The sequence below is a fragment of the Scomber scombrus genome, chromosome 4 (genome assembly GCF_963691925.1).
Source record: "Scomber scombrus chromosome 4, fScoSco1.1, whole genome shotgun sequence".
Classification (NCBI taxonomy): domain Eukaryota; kingdom Metazoa; phylum Chordata; class Actinopteri; order Scombriformes; family Scombridae; genus Scomber; species Scomber scombrus.
The window spans coordinates 20,556,313-20,575,393 of record NC_084973.1 but is presented as its reverse complement, the minus strand read 5'-3'; the positions used below and the strand labels follow the sequence as shown (position 1 = coordinate 20,575,393).

The 19,081-nt window shown below is 38.6% G+C and overlaps 1 protein-coding gene across 1 annotated transcript in view; it reads right to left on the bottom strand.

Moving 5' to 3' along the window:
* The window catches only part of ghra (growth hormone receptor a), a 31,228-nt gene that overhangs the window by 10,576 nt on the left and 1,571 nt on the right, over window positions 1-19,081 (bottom strand). The window contains exon 2 of the mRNA XM_062417100.1: window positions 9,511-9,632. Within this exon, the coding sequence (XP_062273084.1) occupies window positions 9,511-9,628 (118 nt within the window). The 5' untranslated portion in view covers window positions 9,629-9,632. The remainder of the gene's footprint in view (window positions 1-9,510; window positions 9,633-19,081) is intronic.

Here is a 19,081-nt window from a genome sequence, read left to right as displayed (position 1 = left end):
ATAAACTATACACATAAAATGATCTCCACATCCCTGAACTGTTAAATCTTACTTGTAATAGATGGAAACGATTCAGCATATGCACACAGGCACATACCTGGCCAGAATCCATCCTTTCTCTTAGGTAGGGCTAGTTAACATAAATACACTTCTAACCACAGACACCACAACAAACCTTCAACAAACAAGCCCAACCCCTTGCACATACTTGTCATGTATTCACAAAGTGTATAGACCATTACTTTGATTACTCTGCTTACTTTCTGTTTGATGCCAGTGCAACCTCATAATTCATTGCATTCCTCTGGTGTTGTGCCTCTAGCTCTCTCCCTCCCTGCCTTTTCCCACCTTTCCACCCTCCCACCCTTCATCTTCTGCACATTGTCATGGTTCCCAGAGCTTTGCTATTTCAACTCTGCCTCCCTCCCCCATCCAACAAATTCCAGCTGCCACCATCAAAGAGCTTTCTGCACACACTCGATGCAAAAGGATAGCCTTGAACTACTGCAGGACAGATTGCACAAAAAGTCAAATGTAAATGTTGTTCATATATAATTGCTTACATAACAAGACCAACTTTATTTCTGAATGTCATCTTACCACTGCTGTTGCAGTCGGAGTTAAGAAAATTAACCCCTTTATGAAGAATGCAGACCTGCTGGTAAAGGTGAAAGGTTACAGATATTTAAAAAAAAAAAAAAAGCTGTTTGTATTTTTGAACACGGCTAGGATGGTAGTTGAATCTAAAGTGTGTCAGAGGTGAAATGTTGTACAGCACACCTGGAGAGACTCACATTCTCACTTAATTCTCACTCACTCACTCCAATGCTGATTGTCATTTTTCTTTTCTTAACCCTCTTCTCTGAGATAGAGAACTTGCTGTATAGATGTGCTTCATCACATACTGCACTTGCTCTCAAAAAATAACTTTCTCACCATACTGTCAGTTGCAGAGAGCACAAAAGATTTGTTACAAGTTTTAACTGGCTCATAAGCCAGAGGGCAACATCTTGACAGCTAGACTTTGATTACCTGACATGCATTGCCTGGTAATTTTGTTGTGGCTTTCACCCCATTTTTCATACTTATTAATATATATCAATCACAGAGTTTCAGTCATGGGAAGCTAAATCCTGCCTGTACCTGCCAGCTGCCATTAGGTAATCAGCGGTTGAAAGCCTTCGGCTAGAAGAAGAAACCTAATTGTGTGTGTGTGTGTGTGTGTGTGTGTGTGTGTGTGTGTGTGTGTGTGTGTGTGTGTGTGTGTTTGGGCTGTGTGTTCAGCCAAGATGGATAAACAGCTCTTAGCTTCACGTCCTGTCTTCAGCAGTCCATACAGAGGAGCTAGGAAACCACTTAACTACCCCAATGTCAGCTTTAGCCATTAGGGTTCAAAATCCACTAAAAAGCCTAAATAAAGCACTCTTTCCCCTTCCTCTACGCCTGCTGGCAAAGAGCACTACAAAGAGAGCGAGAAAGGTGCGACCAGGTTTTATCAGTTACCATATTGTGAAATGGTTGATGGTCATGAACGAGGGAAATGAGGCTATGACGCTATAAATTACCACCTTTACCAGCTCATTTGCAGATTTAAGTCAGTGTTGAGGTTAATAACGCTTCAAAAGAGAGGAGATGAGAGGAAAGACGGAGGAGGAAGAGAGAAAGACAGAGACAGGGAGAGAGAATGTGTGTTTTATGGGTTATAATGGAATACAATCAAAGCTGTTCACCAACATTACATTTTTGGCAGCAAAACAGAAATGCTGTTAAAAAAGCATTGTATGGAAACTGTATGATGGAGAAGATCATATATGCAATAAGGCTCCAAAAGCACACATTTCTAAAGAGGTAAAGTGCTGCAATGAGAGAATTCTGAAATTCATTTCATACCCTCTCAAACTATACACATCATATACCCATAAATCCTTTGTGTTATATAATCACACTATACATATACTCCCATGCCTTGCCCTTTTTGCTCCTGCGAAACTGAACTGGCAGCTTGAAAATTTGTTTAAAAAAAATAAAAAAAGTGAAGGAAAAAAAGTGAAAGTGAAATGTGCTAATTAGCTTATTATCAGATATTGTGTTTAAATCTGGTTCTGCTACAGAAGAGGTAGGAGATCATTATTCCATGTGGTGTGCCTCAGGGTTCAATGTTGGACGTGTAACTGTTTTCTTTACATGTGCAACCACCATGAACAATTACTGAGGTACATTAGTTCTCATTGCTATACAGGTGAAACTTAAAGAGGTACTCAACCGGTTTTATGTGCTAAAGCCTGTGAGAATGAGAGTGAGAGTTTCAAAGATGTGGATATTAACCAGCAGGATTCGTTATAACCATTCCACTTAAAAAAAATAATAATAATAAAAAAAGTCCGACTAAAATGGCACTATAAATTCTGAAAATGTCATTTTTTGTTGTCTTATATAGTTTCTTTCTTTTTAACTACAGTAAAAATTATTACTATGTAAAATTAGGTCATTTCTACCTCCAATTGATCTGGAGAAAGATGCAGTAATATCATATAGACTTGACTACTGTTACTCTCAGACTGGTATTTCCTTTCTACAATTACAACAGAATGTTGCTGCTGATGTGCTGTGTGGATATGAAGAAAATATTTTACATGTTGTGTTCTTTTACAGTTGTTTTTCCTGATCACAAAGCACTTTGGTACACATTTATTTTCAAAGCATCTATCAGTCCACTTTGGGACTATGCATGTCCCAGGGAGCCTTATCTCTTACTTTCTTACCATGCAGTCCATAATAACACAAAACACACACACACACACACACACACACACACACACACACACACACACACACACACACACACACACACACACCACTATATGACTCTGAGTGTGGTATTAGCAGGTAATTGATTTGATTGCCCTATGCTTGAAGAGAACACATGCATGGCTGCTGACCACTGGAACCAGTTGTCCCAGGTCTCTTTACCCACATAGCTCATATTCTGCTTTCGAGTGACTGCATAAACACAATTACAAAAACACTCAGAGCTGAATTGCCACTGCAAGCCTCAAATTTTACCCTAACAGGAAGCGAAAATGTTAAGTTATGTTTGAATCTTATCTTCTTATGGTAAATCTTGTACGTAATCTTAAAATGGAGAAACTGGTGGCCCACACTGACACTGTACTGTGAGTAAAACTGCCTGTCAGTCTGCACATGCCAAGTCCTACATTATATCCCTGCACTACAGACCATACACACACAGACACACTGCACACACACACATACACATTGTCCAGCACACACCAGCTGAAGCGTTAATGCATGTGCAGCAGACGGCATCATTTGTCTTCCACAGGCGACATGTCTTGGATGATGAGGAAAAGAAAGAACAAGAAGATGAGAATATGGATAAGAAGCGGCAAGGGACAAAATCTGAAAATGAATACAGGCATTTCCTGATTTAAAGCTGCCTCCATACTTCTTCTATAGTTATACATTTCATTTCAGTGAAGCAGGAAAATTAAAACCTTCATTTTGTGTTTGAGTCTGCAGGTCATGTGGCATTTGATAGAGCCAGAAAGGGCTAGAAGTGGGGCAGAAGAGAGGGGGAGAAAGGTGAGAGACTGCAACAAGATACAAATAAGGGAATGTAAACAGGTGATATAAATAACGTCCAATGTGCACATGCAGTTTTGCACATAAGTGCACAGACACACACAAATACATACACACTCTGAACTTACACCTCCAAAACAAAAACAAAGCATATCAAAGTGCCATTGTCCAATTCCTTGAATATGCCCGGCCTTTCCTCCCAGTCACATAACAGAGCCTATGTTTCTTTTTTTTTTTGGACCACAGGATGACAACTTCTTGTTTCATCGGACCATCATGATTCTGATCAGTGTTCAAAGCTTTGAAGTTTCACAGACACAATCTGGTGTGTTTAACCATGCATTGACCCAGTCAGCTTACTCTAGTCCCAGCAATTTATTAGCCTCAACTAATGATGTTAATCTCCTCTAATGCCATTACAGCTCACTGTATTGGCTTAGTTATGTCATATTATATTGAAGTGAAAGTAAATATAGATGAGCAGTCCAGTCTGGCGTACAGCATAGCACACATACTATGTGTTTAGACATTACTTCTCTCCCTCTGTGTTTCTTGTCTTTCTTATTCCACTATGTCGCCCTCCACACTACAGCAGATTGTCATCTGTTTTCACATGGGACATGGGGCGACATGTTAAATTCAGCCCCTGACTGAATGGCCCTGTATCCAACTACATAAATCAACAAAACCCTCTCTACTTAAGTAATGTCAGTCTAAACTGTGCTCCTAAAGAGAGCCAAGTACTGATGTCACTCCCGACTAGCTGCTTTTCCACTAGCATCTTTTTTATTTGTGAAACTTAACACAGGTGGACAAAAGTGACCCCAACTGTTATGTCCAATTCTGCACTGTGTTGTGTTTCCTCAGGTAACCTGGAACTCCTCCATCCATGATCCCTGATTTCTGGCACCCGCTGGCTGGCCTTTAAAAACCCTCTCAAACTCCACCCACTCTCTCTCACATTGCAGCCAGTTTCAGCAGCTCTGCTGCCAGCCACCACTTTCTGTGTCTTATGTTGACTTTAGTTTTCTTTGTTTGCAATAAGTTTTGCTCTGCAAATCATAGGTGTGGTTTGACTCCACTATGTTGCTTCCAGCAGTAACACAACATAATACACATACTGTATATTTAGACAAGTACAGTACCATCACTTTTAATTCAGGGTGGTTTTCAATATGAATCCCCACTTACTCCTCCTGTCCAATAAATTGTATTTGGACATTGAAACCCCCCCCCCCCTCCAAAATGGAAAATTTAGTTTTTACACATTTTTGTAGGGATAAAACAAACACAAATATTACGTGAGCTTTAGAGATTCTGGTAGACAGATTTTGTTACCTTGAGGCAGAGCAATACCGACATGAGAGTGCACTCAATATTTGTGTAACCAAATTGACAGAAATCTTATACAAACTACTTATTTTTCTTTAAATACATATGGTGAACATCTGAAAAAAATATGCCTTCTGAAAAAAAAACACCTTTATTAAAAGTTTACATTCAGTGTTATTCACCAGAATTCATTGTACATGTCCTTGAGGTCTTACAAACATGTCAAATTCATTTTCTTCCTTGTATAACAAAGCTAATTTTTTTTACAAGTTTGTTTACATCTATGTTACCTTACTTGCAGTCATCTTCTTCCCTACCTTTGTTGTTACTGCATTTTTGCATTTCTTGGCACATTACTTCCACCTGTACAGATCAGTGGACTAGTGTGAAACCTTTAATAGAGATGTATGTCACCCATGTGCATGTTCATGCATGTGAACAAGGCAAACAAAACAGGGAACCTTTAAACTCAGGATATGACAGTTAGGTTAGGTTTCTTTACACTGATCCTTCGATTATGGAGAATGTCTCCATCGTCTAACCATGTACTCTCCCTCTCCCATTTACAATATGCATCCTTCTCTCGTGCTTTTTCCTTCCTATTTTGTGTGTAACCTCAGACAGCATATCCAAGACATGGCCCCAACTTTGATGCTCAGAGCAAACACACCCATTGCTTGTCTTTGAAGCAGATGAAACTGTAGATTGTGTGTACAAGCCAGGCAGACCAAACCTCTGCACGGTTACCACTGGCTACCACCTTTGTGGCCAAGAACACAGCCTCACTCAAAAGGATCAATGTACGGGCCTGTGGAGCAAGTCCTCCTGGGACACACAGGCAGACGCTTAGGGAAGGTTTAGGGGAAGGAAAAGAAAGTGTGTCTGTGTGTGTGTGTGTGTGTGCGTGCATGTGTGTGTGTGTGTGTGTGTGTGTGTGTGTGTGTGTGTGTGTGTGTGTGTGTGAGGACAGATAAAGACAAACGACTACCACTAGCTATAATCATTCTGGTAAGCCTTTAAATATACAGGAGCTTCTCCAAACGTCTCCTCTCAGCTTGTTATGTGGCTGGCTCGACAACAGATACTAAAACATTTTACAGAAACAGTATAATCCACAGAATTCCAAGAAGCCTCTTGTTTCGCCAAATTGAACAACAAAATGTTTTTTTAAAACAACCTAAAAGCACAACGTTGGTCACTGACCTACTCCATACGATTTAATCATTTCTGCATCGTACATGCTAATGAGAGGGTGTGGTGGGTAAAATGACAGTGTAAAAACAAAGTGGAGAAAGCAGGTCTCAGGATCGCAGGTTATACAGTGGCAAGCTTGAGAAAGGCACAGGCTGTGTGTGTGTTTACTCATGCTATCAGTGGCTGCTTTGTGTTTACAGATGTTTTAATGGTTGTTGAGGAAGACCAGTGCTAGCTGGAAATCATTTCAGCGAATGCAGGAGGTGAACGAGTCAGAATGTTGGATGTTTTGACCTCAAATGGTTATCAGCGGTTGTCTGAGAGCTTATCGGAATGGTAATGTAAACCCGCAAAGATAAAGACATCTGTTACAGTTTGTGAACAAACACAAAGTTAGATGGGGTTAAAACACCTAAGGGCAAAGACATTGAGATCAAGACTCTCTGCGGTTTTACTAATTAATTTACAGTACAGTTTTACATTTGAATATTATCAAATTACATCTACAATATCAGTATCATGTATATTGACTGCTCCGAATTTATAAATATCAGCACATAACGCAGGGTGCTGCTCTAGTATATTATCACATCTCTGTGGCTGTATCTAATCTGGACGGCATCAGTAATCAAAAAAACAAAAAAATGTGCTTGCTTCCTCTACCGAATACTGACTGCATTTCAAAAGCATGACAGAAAGGAATGGCAATAAAAGATCTGATGCTCTGCCAAAACCAATTATAGTAATCCATTTTTTTATCAGGATAACAGCATGGTCAATAATCACTTAATCCAAATGGAAATACTACATATACTCTAGCTTTTGGTTTAACAGGCTCTCCAAATGTAAACATGATGGCCTGATTTACAACCAAAATCTGTTTTGGCTGATTTGGTAACAGCATTGGATCCAGAATTATTTTAGTTTGGAAGGGTCAAACTGTGTTAATTCAAAACAGCATAGAGCAGGGAGAACAATATGTTCATAGTACATGATAATTGAAGCAATGCTTTCAGTTTGGTGCCACATCAGCCCACTGAGGTATTATTTTTCTCAGTACTAGGATTAACCAACTCGCTATTCAACTTTGGACTTCCCTGAAATGGTAGATTGCACCATAGATCATTTTTTCCAAAACTATAAAAAAAAAAAAAAAAATCTTTGGATCCGAGTATGAGTCTTCGACATTCAACATTTTTTTATTGATGGCAACATTCCTCTTTAAGAAAAGTTCCACCAAAAAACAGCTAAAGAAGGGTGTGGATTTGGTCTTTACTTGGCAAAGGAAGAAGAGATGAGTTGGCATTGTGCAGTGGAAGCCAGCATTAATATTTCAACCCATTTTTTTTTTACAAAGAACGAAGCACCTTGTAACACAGCAATTTATTTGACTGAAATAGATATTGGTTCATTATGCAGGATGCCATGAAATATGACAGAAGGACCACATGGTTGCTTGGCCATCCACATGTAAAGGTGTGTACTGATTAAGGAAATAAAACTCTGTCTGACTTCACACTTATACACACATTCTTTAAATTGAGTGTGCACAGATCCATACATTAACAATAAAACTAACATTTAAACCCCTAAACCAGAAAAATGTGCATTAAATGTCAGGTGCATGAAATACGTTGTCAGTATTTAAGTTGTAAAAAATATGAAGGAGCTTGTTAGAATGCTATTAATAACTTAAATGACATTTCAGTCATGTCACAGCTTTCTGTAATCACACAAACAGCATCTGACCTGCCATTTATGTGCTCTAAAACTAATCAACATGAATAAAAGGCAGTACCAATGCAAATAGAGCACTATGAAAAAACATATAAATACCAGGTGTATGTGCAGGTACCCAGTGTATCTTTTTGAATATGGCTTCTATCAATGCCCCTATCACATTAGGTTTGGCGATTTCTCAGGTCTCTGTCTCATTCTTTGTGGCTCACTTCTTAATGGCAATGAGCACATGCACCTATGAATATACTGGCAAGACAGAGGCATGCCAAGATTCAAGGACAGTGTTTATTGTGTTGCCAACTGTTATCAGTGCAATTACTTGCATGCAAATTGAACGTTCCTCCAACTGGAACTGAGTGACGCTGAGCCAAGATGGTCAAAAAAAGAACAGCCAAACAACATCGAACTACTCAACACTTTAAAATATGTTCATTTGATAAATAACTTAAATGATTCATCAAGTATCACGATAGCCATATTGGTAGAGAATCATATAATGAATTCCCTACCAATCAAATAATCAATTACCTGTTTCAGCACTAGTATACAATATGTTATTTATGTCCATAGTAAATCAGCTACTTTTCTTTTCTTTTTTTTTTTTTAACCAAAACCAACAATATACACACAGAAAAAAAAATCATAGCCAGATTTACCACCATTACAATTTGTTATAAATAAATACAGTTTTCAAACATGTTTGTGCCTATGAAAATAAAAATAAAATATCCACAATACATGTGTCAGATATTTTAAATAGTAGTCAATTCTCATATAACTTTCTGGAAACTTAACTAGACCAATGTACAAAGGTTTTAACAGCTGTGGCTTATCTACACATTTTGCCACTTTAACAACAGAATTGATCCAATCTTGAGAGTTGTTATATTTTGACTGTGAAGATTTATTTTAATCACATACTGTTTAAGCAGAGGTAGACTTTAAATAAACAAGAATCTTCTTGGCCCAAGCTAAGCTTGCAGGGCTGCACACTTTCACCTAATTCCAGCTGCAGTGGCTTCAACCATTAGAGAAGATGCCAGTTCATCACATGGCTACTCAATTTTGTGATTGTGACTCTGAGCATCAATTGTGGAAATTATTCAGTAAAAGACACTATAGTTGATTTTGAAATTCCTATCCTGGCCACCTATTATTTCAGGGATTTTAGTGGTTCAATGGTAAATTATATGAAAATTGAAGTTTGGCCTGTTTTCTCAGCCACAGCATTCTTTCACCTAATTATTTCAAATGGTTCAGTGATAGCTGGATTAGCTGGCTGAACATCCTGCATCATCCTGTCCCTGGACTTTGACAGAGAAGCCCTAACCAGGTATTTACCCTAGCTCCATTGATCACCAGCCTGTTTGACAGGCCAAACCAGGAAAGTGCAGCGTTTGCTCAACACTGAACCTTTCCACATGTATCTGAGCAAACACAGTATTCTGCAACTGATGTCTGACATAAGATGTGATAACAAGTGTCAACAGCTGAAACACATTTGTTAATGTTTGATGAGCTGCAAGTAGAGACATGAATAAACTGTCTGAAGACTGATTTTAGATCTGATGGCGACTCACATTACTGTATTTCTCCTGCTTATTTGACCTGACACAAAGCACTAAAACAACAGTAACCTACCTGATGATGTCATGTGGTCCCAGTCCGTGATAAACGCTGATCCTGGAGTGGAAACCCAGTCCAGGGAGGAAATGATGAGTAAGATCAGGAGTTTGGAGGAGGGTGGTGAAACAGCCATGATGCTGCAGAGAGAGACAGAGGGGAGAATGAGAGAGGGACAGAGACTAAGTGATTATAATTATCAGTTGGACTCCATGATGACATGCCCATGCGAAAAACCCTCCTTCCCGCAGGACTTTCTTCCTTCCTCTCTTTTTTCTCTCTGCCCTGTGAGCACAAATCATGGATGCCATTTATTTTCAGCTGGTATATGTGAAACCTAACACGCGACATGGGATAATTAATTATCACGCTGCTGCATTTGCAAGTTGCATGAATGAAGCATGTTCTTCTATGTGTGCTGTCTATGCTGTTTGTCCATTTGTATTTTTGTGCACAGCTGATGAATTTTCACTCTTTATTTGACAAAAGACAATCACAATCACAACCTGGAATGACTCTACCTGAGTTATTATTTTATTCAGACATATCTATACTTTAGAGGATTATATAGTAAAAAAAAAGAAGAAATTAATAATGTCAAACATACTAAAAAGTCAGCCGTATCTAACATTTAAATAATAATAAAAAATAGCCAGGCCTATTTTTCTTTAAACATTACTCTGATCTATGTTGGTGATAAAACTGCATTATCAAGGTGTAGGTGGCTTTGGATTTTTGTCCAAAATTGTCACATGTTGTACCAAAATGAAGGAGAATCTACAAAGTTTAATGTTCTTGGCAGAATTCATATTGCAGACCAACAGTCACATTTCCCCAGAGCTTTACTCCCACATCTAAAAAAAAAACTTGAATTTCCCAACAAAACCTTTAAAACAGAAATGAGGTGACTGCTGATCTCTTCTAGACCATCCACCTACAACTAAAATTAGATTCCCCCCCCCTACAGATGGTCTTCAATATACAAAAAAATCCTTCTGGTGAATAAGCTGGTGTTGGCGGGCAAGTTCTACCAGTCAATTCCAACCTCTAAATATAGGCCAAACTCTGTCCGCACCCTTGGCTATTTACAGCTGTGTCTCCACAACTTTTCTGGGCAGCCAACAACCCCAAACGTGGAGTGTAGTGTAATGTTCTTGGCAAAATTCATACACGTTTGGGCTCTGCAGATAAAAATAGTGAGCTAAAAGATTATTTTACAGCACTGTTATTTACACATACAGAGTGATAACTACTGAGCAACAATGTGGCCACCTCATGCACACTTTCAAGTCCAAGTAGAGAATAGAGCCATGCAAGAACCTAGTGGCAAAACAATGCCTGGGCAATAACAGCACATACCAAGTAGTAGTATTTACTGTAAGTGCACCAGCTATCCATTTTATTCTGGATTACAACTGTGGACACATTGTGCAAATCACATAAGAATGAGAAACTCAACACATTTGCAACACCTGAAAACAATAGTTTGTTGCTTGCAGGTTGTAAAACTGTATGACTCACAGTGTAACAGTATACATTTGTCACAATGTAACACAATTTCATGAATTAATAGCACAGTCGCAAAAATCTTCCATCAATATAAATGTTGTAAATGGTCTGTGTGTGTGTGGGTGTGTGTGTGAGAGAAAGAGAGAGAGAGAGAGAGAGAGAGAGAGAGAGAGAGAGAGAGAGAGAGAGAGAGAGAGTCTAAGTGTGGATGAATTCCAAGTGTCCGTAGGCCATACAAGGCCAAGTTATACAATGTAAGAATTCATGGTTGTATGCTCATCTGGCCTGACAGAAAGGCTCCATTTAATGGCAAATATAGCTCGTTTTCTGCATTTGACATCTTGCCCAAATTTGTGTTTGGATCCTCTCAAACCCTCTCTCTCACTCTCCTCCTTTTGGTTTAAAAATATTTCATTCTAAATCTTAATTAAAAACATTTCCACTTTTCCTCCCTTGCCAAAAGCTAAAACACCATTCTTTAGTAAATTTAACCACCCCTTCTTTTTGAATCTGGGTGTGTTTAAGTTCTTAGCTCTTCTTTTTTTCCATGTTGTCTTTTATTCCAAAGGCAAACATTCTTTCAATCAGTTGAGGAACCCAAGTACAATAAAAGAGTAAAGAAAGAACAGCCCCTCCATTCCAATATGTGGCCTCATGTTAATCCTAACTTGAGTTTCCCCCCTTTTTTCATTTGAAAGCTTCTGTGAAAGCCCTGGCAAGACTGATTCTCCATCTTCATGCATGTTTCTCCTCAATTCCTCTCCATCTCTAAGCCAATTACAGACTCCCAGACTTGCGGGAAAGCTGCCCAAGCCAATCAGAAAAGAGGGAGGTGCAGCTCAGGCCTCCTGGGGTCCCTTTGTAAACATTTAAGGCCTCTGTGGTCAACCTTCCTCCCAACTTACCTCTGCCCTAAAACAAAAACACACACAACACACATGCATACATCATAAAGATATCACACAGGTAAACTCACATACTTAACACACACACAGATGCACATCTTGACTTGGCACCCAACTGTTAGCATCATGCCTCTCAAATTTTTCCTCAAATCTCTATCAATCATCTGTGTTTGTTCAAATGGAGCTGACAAGCGAGGGAGGAGGAGGTTACAAGTATGGTGTAAGGGTGAAGCCAAAGAAAAAGAAAGGTTAGGGGGTAAGAGGTCACATCATCTCTGTGTACAGTCTCTTTTATAGCTCCCAAAGGAAAGCATGCATGCATGCACACACACACACACACACACACACACACACACACACACACACACACACACACACACACACACACACACACACACACACACACACACAGTGATGTTGCAAGTCGAAGTTTAGTTAAAAAAGAACAAGACTCAAAACCTTGTATATGGCTTGACTGTGTATGAAACACGAGAAGGTTTTCAATTTGTATGTGGTTACCATCAGACATGACACACATAATTGTTTGTAACACTTTTCATACAGTAGTTGAAACTCAAGGTGCTGTACACATGAAAAAAACCCATTAGAATCCTACAAAACATTGCACCCGATTTTAGGTGTATGTTGCTATATGGTACTCAGGGATGCACTCAGTCCTGCTGAGCTGCTGACATAACTGTGGAAGTGCTGTTAATGCCTCCTGATGATGTAATAGAAAGTTGTTCATGCTAAATCATTTTGAAAAGAGCAACGGTCAACTGGAAAACTTCAACACTCTGCCATCTGACCAATGGTGTAACTTCATCACTCAGTCTGGACAAGTCAGTTTCTAGTCCTTGCATTACAGCCAAAAAGAGAAATAGACTGCAGTTTGTGGTCTCTGATATTCTGTGTTCACATTCACCATCTTTCTGCCCAGAGAGTGGCCACTACTTATCTTACAGAGTAAATTTACTTATTTTTACTGATGCTGATTTAATGCGAACAGCCTGCTGGAGTAAAGACAGGAATCTGGGCTCTAAGGAAAGATGGATTTAGAAAAATCTTAACAACTTTAAAATAGACTCTGTATTTATACAAATTAGTCAAAAAAGCCATAATATTATATCTTTAAAGGTACCCTGTGGGTTATTTGACCACCAGTAGTGCTGTGGAGTATTGTTTTTGCCTGTGGTTAGCTTGTTTCACTGGTATTGTGCACACGGAAGAAGAAACACGAGAAAGCAATACACAATCCTTCCATCAGTGTCATCGTATTCTGTTGATCAAATGATGGTGGCGGTAATATGCAAAAATGTGCAATGTACCAACAAAGGCATTGAAGAAGAAGACTGCAAGTTGGCAAACACGGATGTAAAGAATGCATTGTTTAAAATATTCAGACTAACAAAAATGAGGAAGGAAATTAACTCCAAGGGTTTGTTAGGCCTCAAGCATACACAATGAGTTTTGATGAGAAACATTTGTTTAAAAGAAAACCCCACACGCTGCCTTTCATTAAATATTTACCCCACATCAGTGTTATAGTTAATGACACTCAACTACTTTTATTCTTATTCTTACTCAGCTCCAAGGTAAGTTTAAATATTGACTTAACTTCCTGAAAAACCTGAGCCTGTTTTGCTGAGCAAAACTCGGAGGAGTGTAAATGAGAATAGTTGGTCCACCTTAAGTGAGCCTGTTCAGGTTGTAGCTAACTTCAGGGCTGCATAACGTGCTGCTGTCTTTTCAACCACTTAACTACTGGCATTTGTGTTACTATAGCCAACAGTGAATTTAGGGAAGGTTTAGTTTGCCAGTAGTTACTGCCCAAAAAAAATCTTGATTTTATTGAAGGTAACATTTTCTCAGTGATGATTTTTTGGTGATAATAGCGCTACCCATGCTTTTGGGATAAGATACAACCTACATACACTTCACAGAGGTTCTTCTCCGTAATCTCAAACATACACACACTACAAGATTTGAACTCCTAAATATCAAACAAACGGGGCTGCTATGATATGTCTGTGAGCAATTCTGGAGGTTAAAGATTGGATCTGTAAACCTCACATTACCAGATAATCTGGGCCGAGCATTGGTATTGACTATGGTCACAGAGCAGATTTTTGATGATTGCAGGAGAGATGAATCAGGGATAAATTCCAAAGCCCAAAACTCCTGTAGCCTGAGCCGCCTTTAGTTTGAATATCATGTCTCCCATTAGTGCTTTCCTGATCATATCATTTTCTCACTCATAATCCACACTTCATTATATCTTTGATCATTTCTTTAACTCCTCTCTCTGTCATAAATGCAGCCTGTCTATGACTACAAACACCCTAATGCTCCAATTTCAAAGTTCTTATCTCACTGGGCTAATTGAGGCTAAAAGATAATTAAAGGAAGATGTCTATTAATTTAGTAAGACCTTGTTAATTGCTCTTCAACTGACTTACCAGCCAAGCCTCCATAACAAAAGGGTCTGATTTCAGACAAAAAAATCTTCCATGGGAAATGAACTATAGCCCATATGAGTATAGCAAGAAAGTGCAATGCCACAAGGCCTTTTCAATGGGTGGAAAACCACAGGAAAAGGGTTAGCTAACCCACGGTATGATGCCACAACAAAACACCAAAATATATAACAAAACTTCAGGTGTCATTTGACTTAATGCAGAATAACATTAGATCCAACTGTAAATAATGTTGTAAATTCAAAGCGACAAGTAAACACAACACACCCTTCACTTACAGTTAATCCACAGACTTCCAAGCACTGATTTGGCATTGGTAATTCATTTCATGGAGCATCTTAAGTCACTTAAGTTAACTCTGTCTCATCAAGGTAAGGTTATCCTATTATACTGTATGGTAAACACTGTATGTGATTTCACAAATATTAATTGAGAAATTATCATGATCATCATGTTTGTGAATCCACATACACACAGTAGTCCAAGGTCCACTGTTGGGTCTCTCAATAATTACAAAAGAATCATACAAACAGATTTTCTGCCCTCCGCCCTCTCCATCACCACCAACCTTTTTCTTTAAAATAAACAAAATTTGAGCCTGCATGTTGCACCAGACACTGATGAAGAGGAGTCCACATTGGCAGTGCTGCTCAGGCAAGAGGTGGGTCCTGAAAATAGCAGTGACCAGATGCTCCTGCCTTGGACTGTGGGATGTATTTACATACATTGATTATCATGTGGTTAATATGATTTAAAATATCTGTCTGAAATATTCATGGTTTAAACTCTTATTTATTTGTCTTAAAGAGAAGAAATCTTGACTTCTTAGAAAAAGTTAATGATATTGATATTGATATTTTTCAGGAAACTTGGTGCAAAGGAGATGACCCCACTGGTTGCCCCCTAAACTATAGAGAGTTTAAAGATCCATAAACAAAAATACCAGGGTAAAGACTCAGAGGGAATTTTGATATGGTATAAGTCAGAACTAGCAGACTCATTAAAAATAATGAAAAAGAGAAATATCACATTTATTTTTGTTTTTTTGTTAAACATACAGTATATCTCCATATTTCAATGAGGAGATTTTCACCATCATAGAAGAAGAGATCAGTCATTTCCAGGCCGGGGGATCTGTGCTAGAACTGGTGAAAGCTGGACTACACTAGTACTAAAGGTAGCAGTTACAACACTGGAACTAACCTTAACTTCCCATGGCAACCAAACCTTAGTAACAGCACTGTTGATCATGCTATAACCAAACCTCTTTGACAGGATTCATGTTTAAAGAACAAACACCTCTATCAGATCACTCTCTATTCACCTTGTATCTTAAAAGAGCAGACACAGGTAACATATGTTCTCAGCCCTGTAAGCTTCATAAAATAAAGACGTGATACAGGTGGGCAGAAAAACCAGTCTGGAGCAGTATCAGGAAGCTGTTCTCGACTCCTTTCTGGTCCAGATCAACCCTCAGAACACAGAAGGTGTAGAGCTGTGTCTGGTAAACATTAGCCACATATTTGATAATTTGGCCTCATTATCAAACTTTAAATACAAAACAAAACAACCAAATAAAATGAACAGGGGAAGGTGATTTGATTCAGACCTCAGAACCATTAGGAAGACATTAAAAAAAGTCTCAATCCAAAGACCCAGGAATCCAGACAGCCAGGGGCTCCGCCTTAGTTACCGTGAGAGTTTAAAACAATATAAAAACACTGAGAGTGAAAAAAACAAAAAAAACAATTGCAATTAACTTAAGAGTCTCTGAGGTCAAAGCAATTGTAGGCAGACTGGAACTTATTTACCATAAAACATCACAACAAACAGTCCATTCAAAATGGAGAATCATGGAATTTATAGAAAAGCTCCAAAGAATTGAGCTCAAGAGCAGATTTGATTTCAGAACACTGAAAGATCTTGAAAAAGCTATGCTCACATGTCATCCTACACACACTACTAGATAAATGCTTAATAAATGCTAAATAGATAAATTGATTACTTTTTAAACTAATAGTGTAGTTTTATTGGTTGAGGGGTGGGGTCTTTTGATGTAATTAAATTAATATATGAAAATAACAAATTGACTGTCAACTAAAGGTCTTTAGCAGAGCCTGGACCTTCTCCATCAATACTATCAGACCTGGGACCTGACAGTTAACATGAAGAACACCAAATTATCACCTTCTAAAAATAATCAAGATTACAGATAAATAACCTTACATTTAAAATAGAACAAACAAATATCTATACTTACCTAGGTTTACAAATTAGTCCCACAGGACACTTCAGCTCTGCTGTGCCAAAGAGAAGTCAAAAAGTGCTTTCTAAGCCATCAAGCATTCACCTTAAATCCAAGTTCCAATTAGGACATGGCTCAAAATATATGAATTGGTTATAGAATCGATTGCATTGTATGGCAGTGAGGTTTGGGGCCCCTGACTACAAATGATTGGGCAAAATGGGACTACTAATACAACTGAAACCTTGCATGCAATTTTCTGCTTTAGTATTCTCCAGGTACAAAGAAAATACCCAAACTCTGCATGCAGGATTGAATTAGGCCAATGTCCTTTTTGACTTTTATTAAAGTCAAAAACAGAGCTATCAAATTCTGAAGCCATATTGAAAAAGAATGACTGTTACCTTTCACCGTCTGAAATCACAAACTCTAGCCCGCGTCAGAGCAGTTACACTATCATTCAGAAAATAAGACCTAAACTAAGTATAACTAAAGAAAAAGAAAAATCACATCACACATCACTTATTGGAATGTACAGGGTGAGTGACCATCGTCAGCCCAGGGGAGACGGGCTGTGTGTGCTGTGACTTTGATGAAGGAGCTCTATAGACAGAATTACACTTTTAACAGAATGTCAAAACTGCAGAAATATTAGGGAGGAATTCTTTGCAAAATCTGAAGAATATTGCCCCAATTCCAAAGTTTGACAGAAAAGGAGAAACCCCTCATTCTAGGGGAAAAGACAGAAAGAACAGTGTTGGCTGCTCAATGTCTCACTTCCTGCCAACACAAAAGAGACAACCTGTAGGATACTGACATATAGACAGATACACATTCATACATACACCTGTACTTATCATATTCTACTTACTGCCACAGTCACCTTTATGTTTGTTTGTTGTTATGTTGTTATTTATGGCTGTCTTGTATAATCCTTACTATTCACACCTTACCCTTTTATTTTATCAGTAGATTTTCTTTTGTTCGCTATCGGATAATTTGTTTGTTTTTTTTGTTTATTTTAAAGATTTATTTTTGGGCTTTTTTGCATTCATTTGACAGTGGGTGGCATAAAGGCCAACAGGAAACAGGGAGAGAAAGAGGGGACTGACCTGCATATGACCATTGCATATATTTTAATATCAGTAGATTAACACTTGCATTATTGTTGTTTGTCTTGCATTGTTAAATTCATGTTGAAATTGTACCAATACTCACTTGATCACCACTTGAACTGTGTGCATGTGTGCGTGTGTGTGTGTGTGTGTGTGTGTGTGTCTGTGTGTGTTTTCGGGGACACATGGGATGCATTCTTAACCTGTGCGCATGTGTGTCTGTCTGTGCTCTCAGGCATTCAGATCTGGCTACTGGATGGAGCTCTAATGTCTCCTACTCTTGTTTCATAAGAGAGAGTGGAAAACTCAGAGTCAGCACACTGGCATGAGAAGAGCCTCTGCTGGAAGCAGATCAGGACACCCCACAAGAGTCTGTGTGGGAGGTGAGACAGAAAGCGAGATGAAGAAAGAGTGGGTGTTTGTGTGTATGCACGTGTGTATGTATAAAATCAAGTGTGTGTATCAGAGCAAGAACAAGAAAGGTAACGAGTGCAAGCAAGAGCATGTGTGTACTATAACAACCTGAAAAATGATCTTTGTGGAAAATGTCTCCTTTGCAGCATTCCATGCTGTGTATGTGCACGCACAGGCATGCAACAGTTCATCTAAAAATATTAACATAATAACTGTTGGGCAGAATTTTTAGAAATACCCAACTTTTTCATCCATTACAGCTGCATGACATTGGTAAAAAATAACTGGCTGCCATGGTCAGACACTTCTTAGACAATTATTTCAAACTCTTCAGAATTGAAAATCACATATGTACTAACCTGCATTTCGGTAATCGCTAGATTTTGAATCGTGCACATTCACTGCATGAGGCTCCTATACATTATTTTAAATCTTAACCCATGTGTTGTTTTGGAGGACTAACTATAGATGAACAGCATGTGCCTCTTTAATTTACTCTTAAATCCGGCTGTTTCTCCCTCTATGTCGAACAAACAAATCTTGACAACCATGTGCATCACTGAAATCCAAGTGCAAATGGATGTGCGCAAAACGTAATGGTTTCCAGAGTGCTGTCGAGCTGTTGGAGGGGATAGAACGTAACAGCTGTGCTTAACCTGTGTGTTAATGTGTGGTGAACACTGAAGTAGAAAGTGGTGGAACTAACATCCTCAACTTATCTATTAAAGCATATTTAATGCTATTATGGCTGCCATTATGTATGCCCTTCATAATGCTTTTTATCTGCATTTCTCTGCTGCAAGAAGAGATCCAAGCAAATATGACTCAGTCATATTTAGGTTAATATTATCAAACTTTGCAGCATTAAAGAAAAGGTGTAATATGCATAATATACATATCAAGAAGCTTGAGAAATCGTTGATG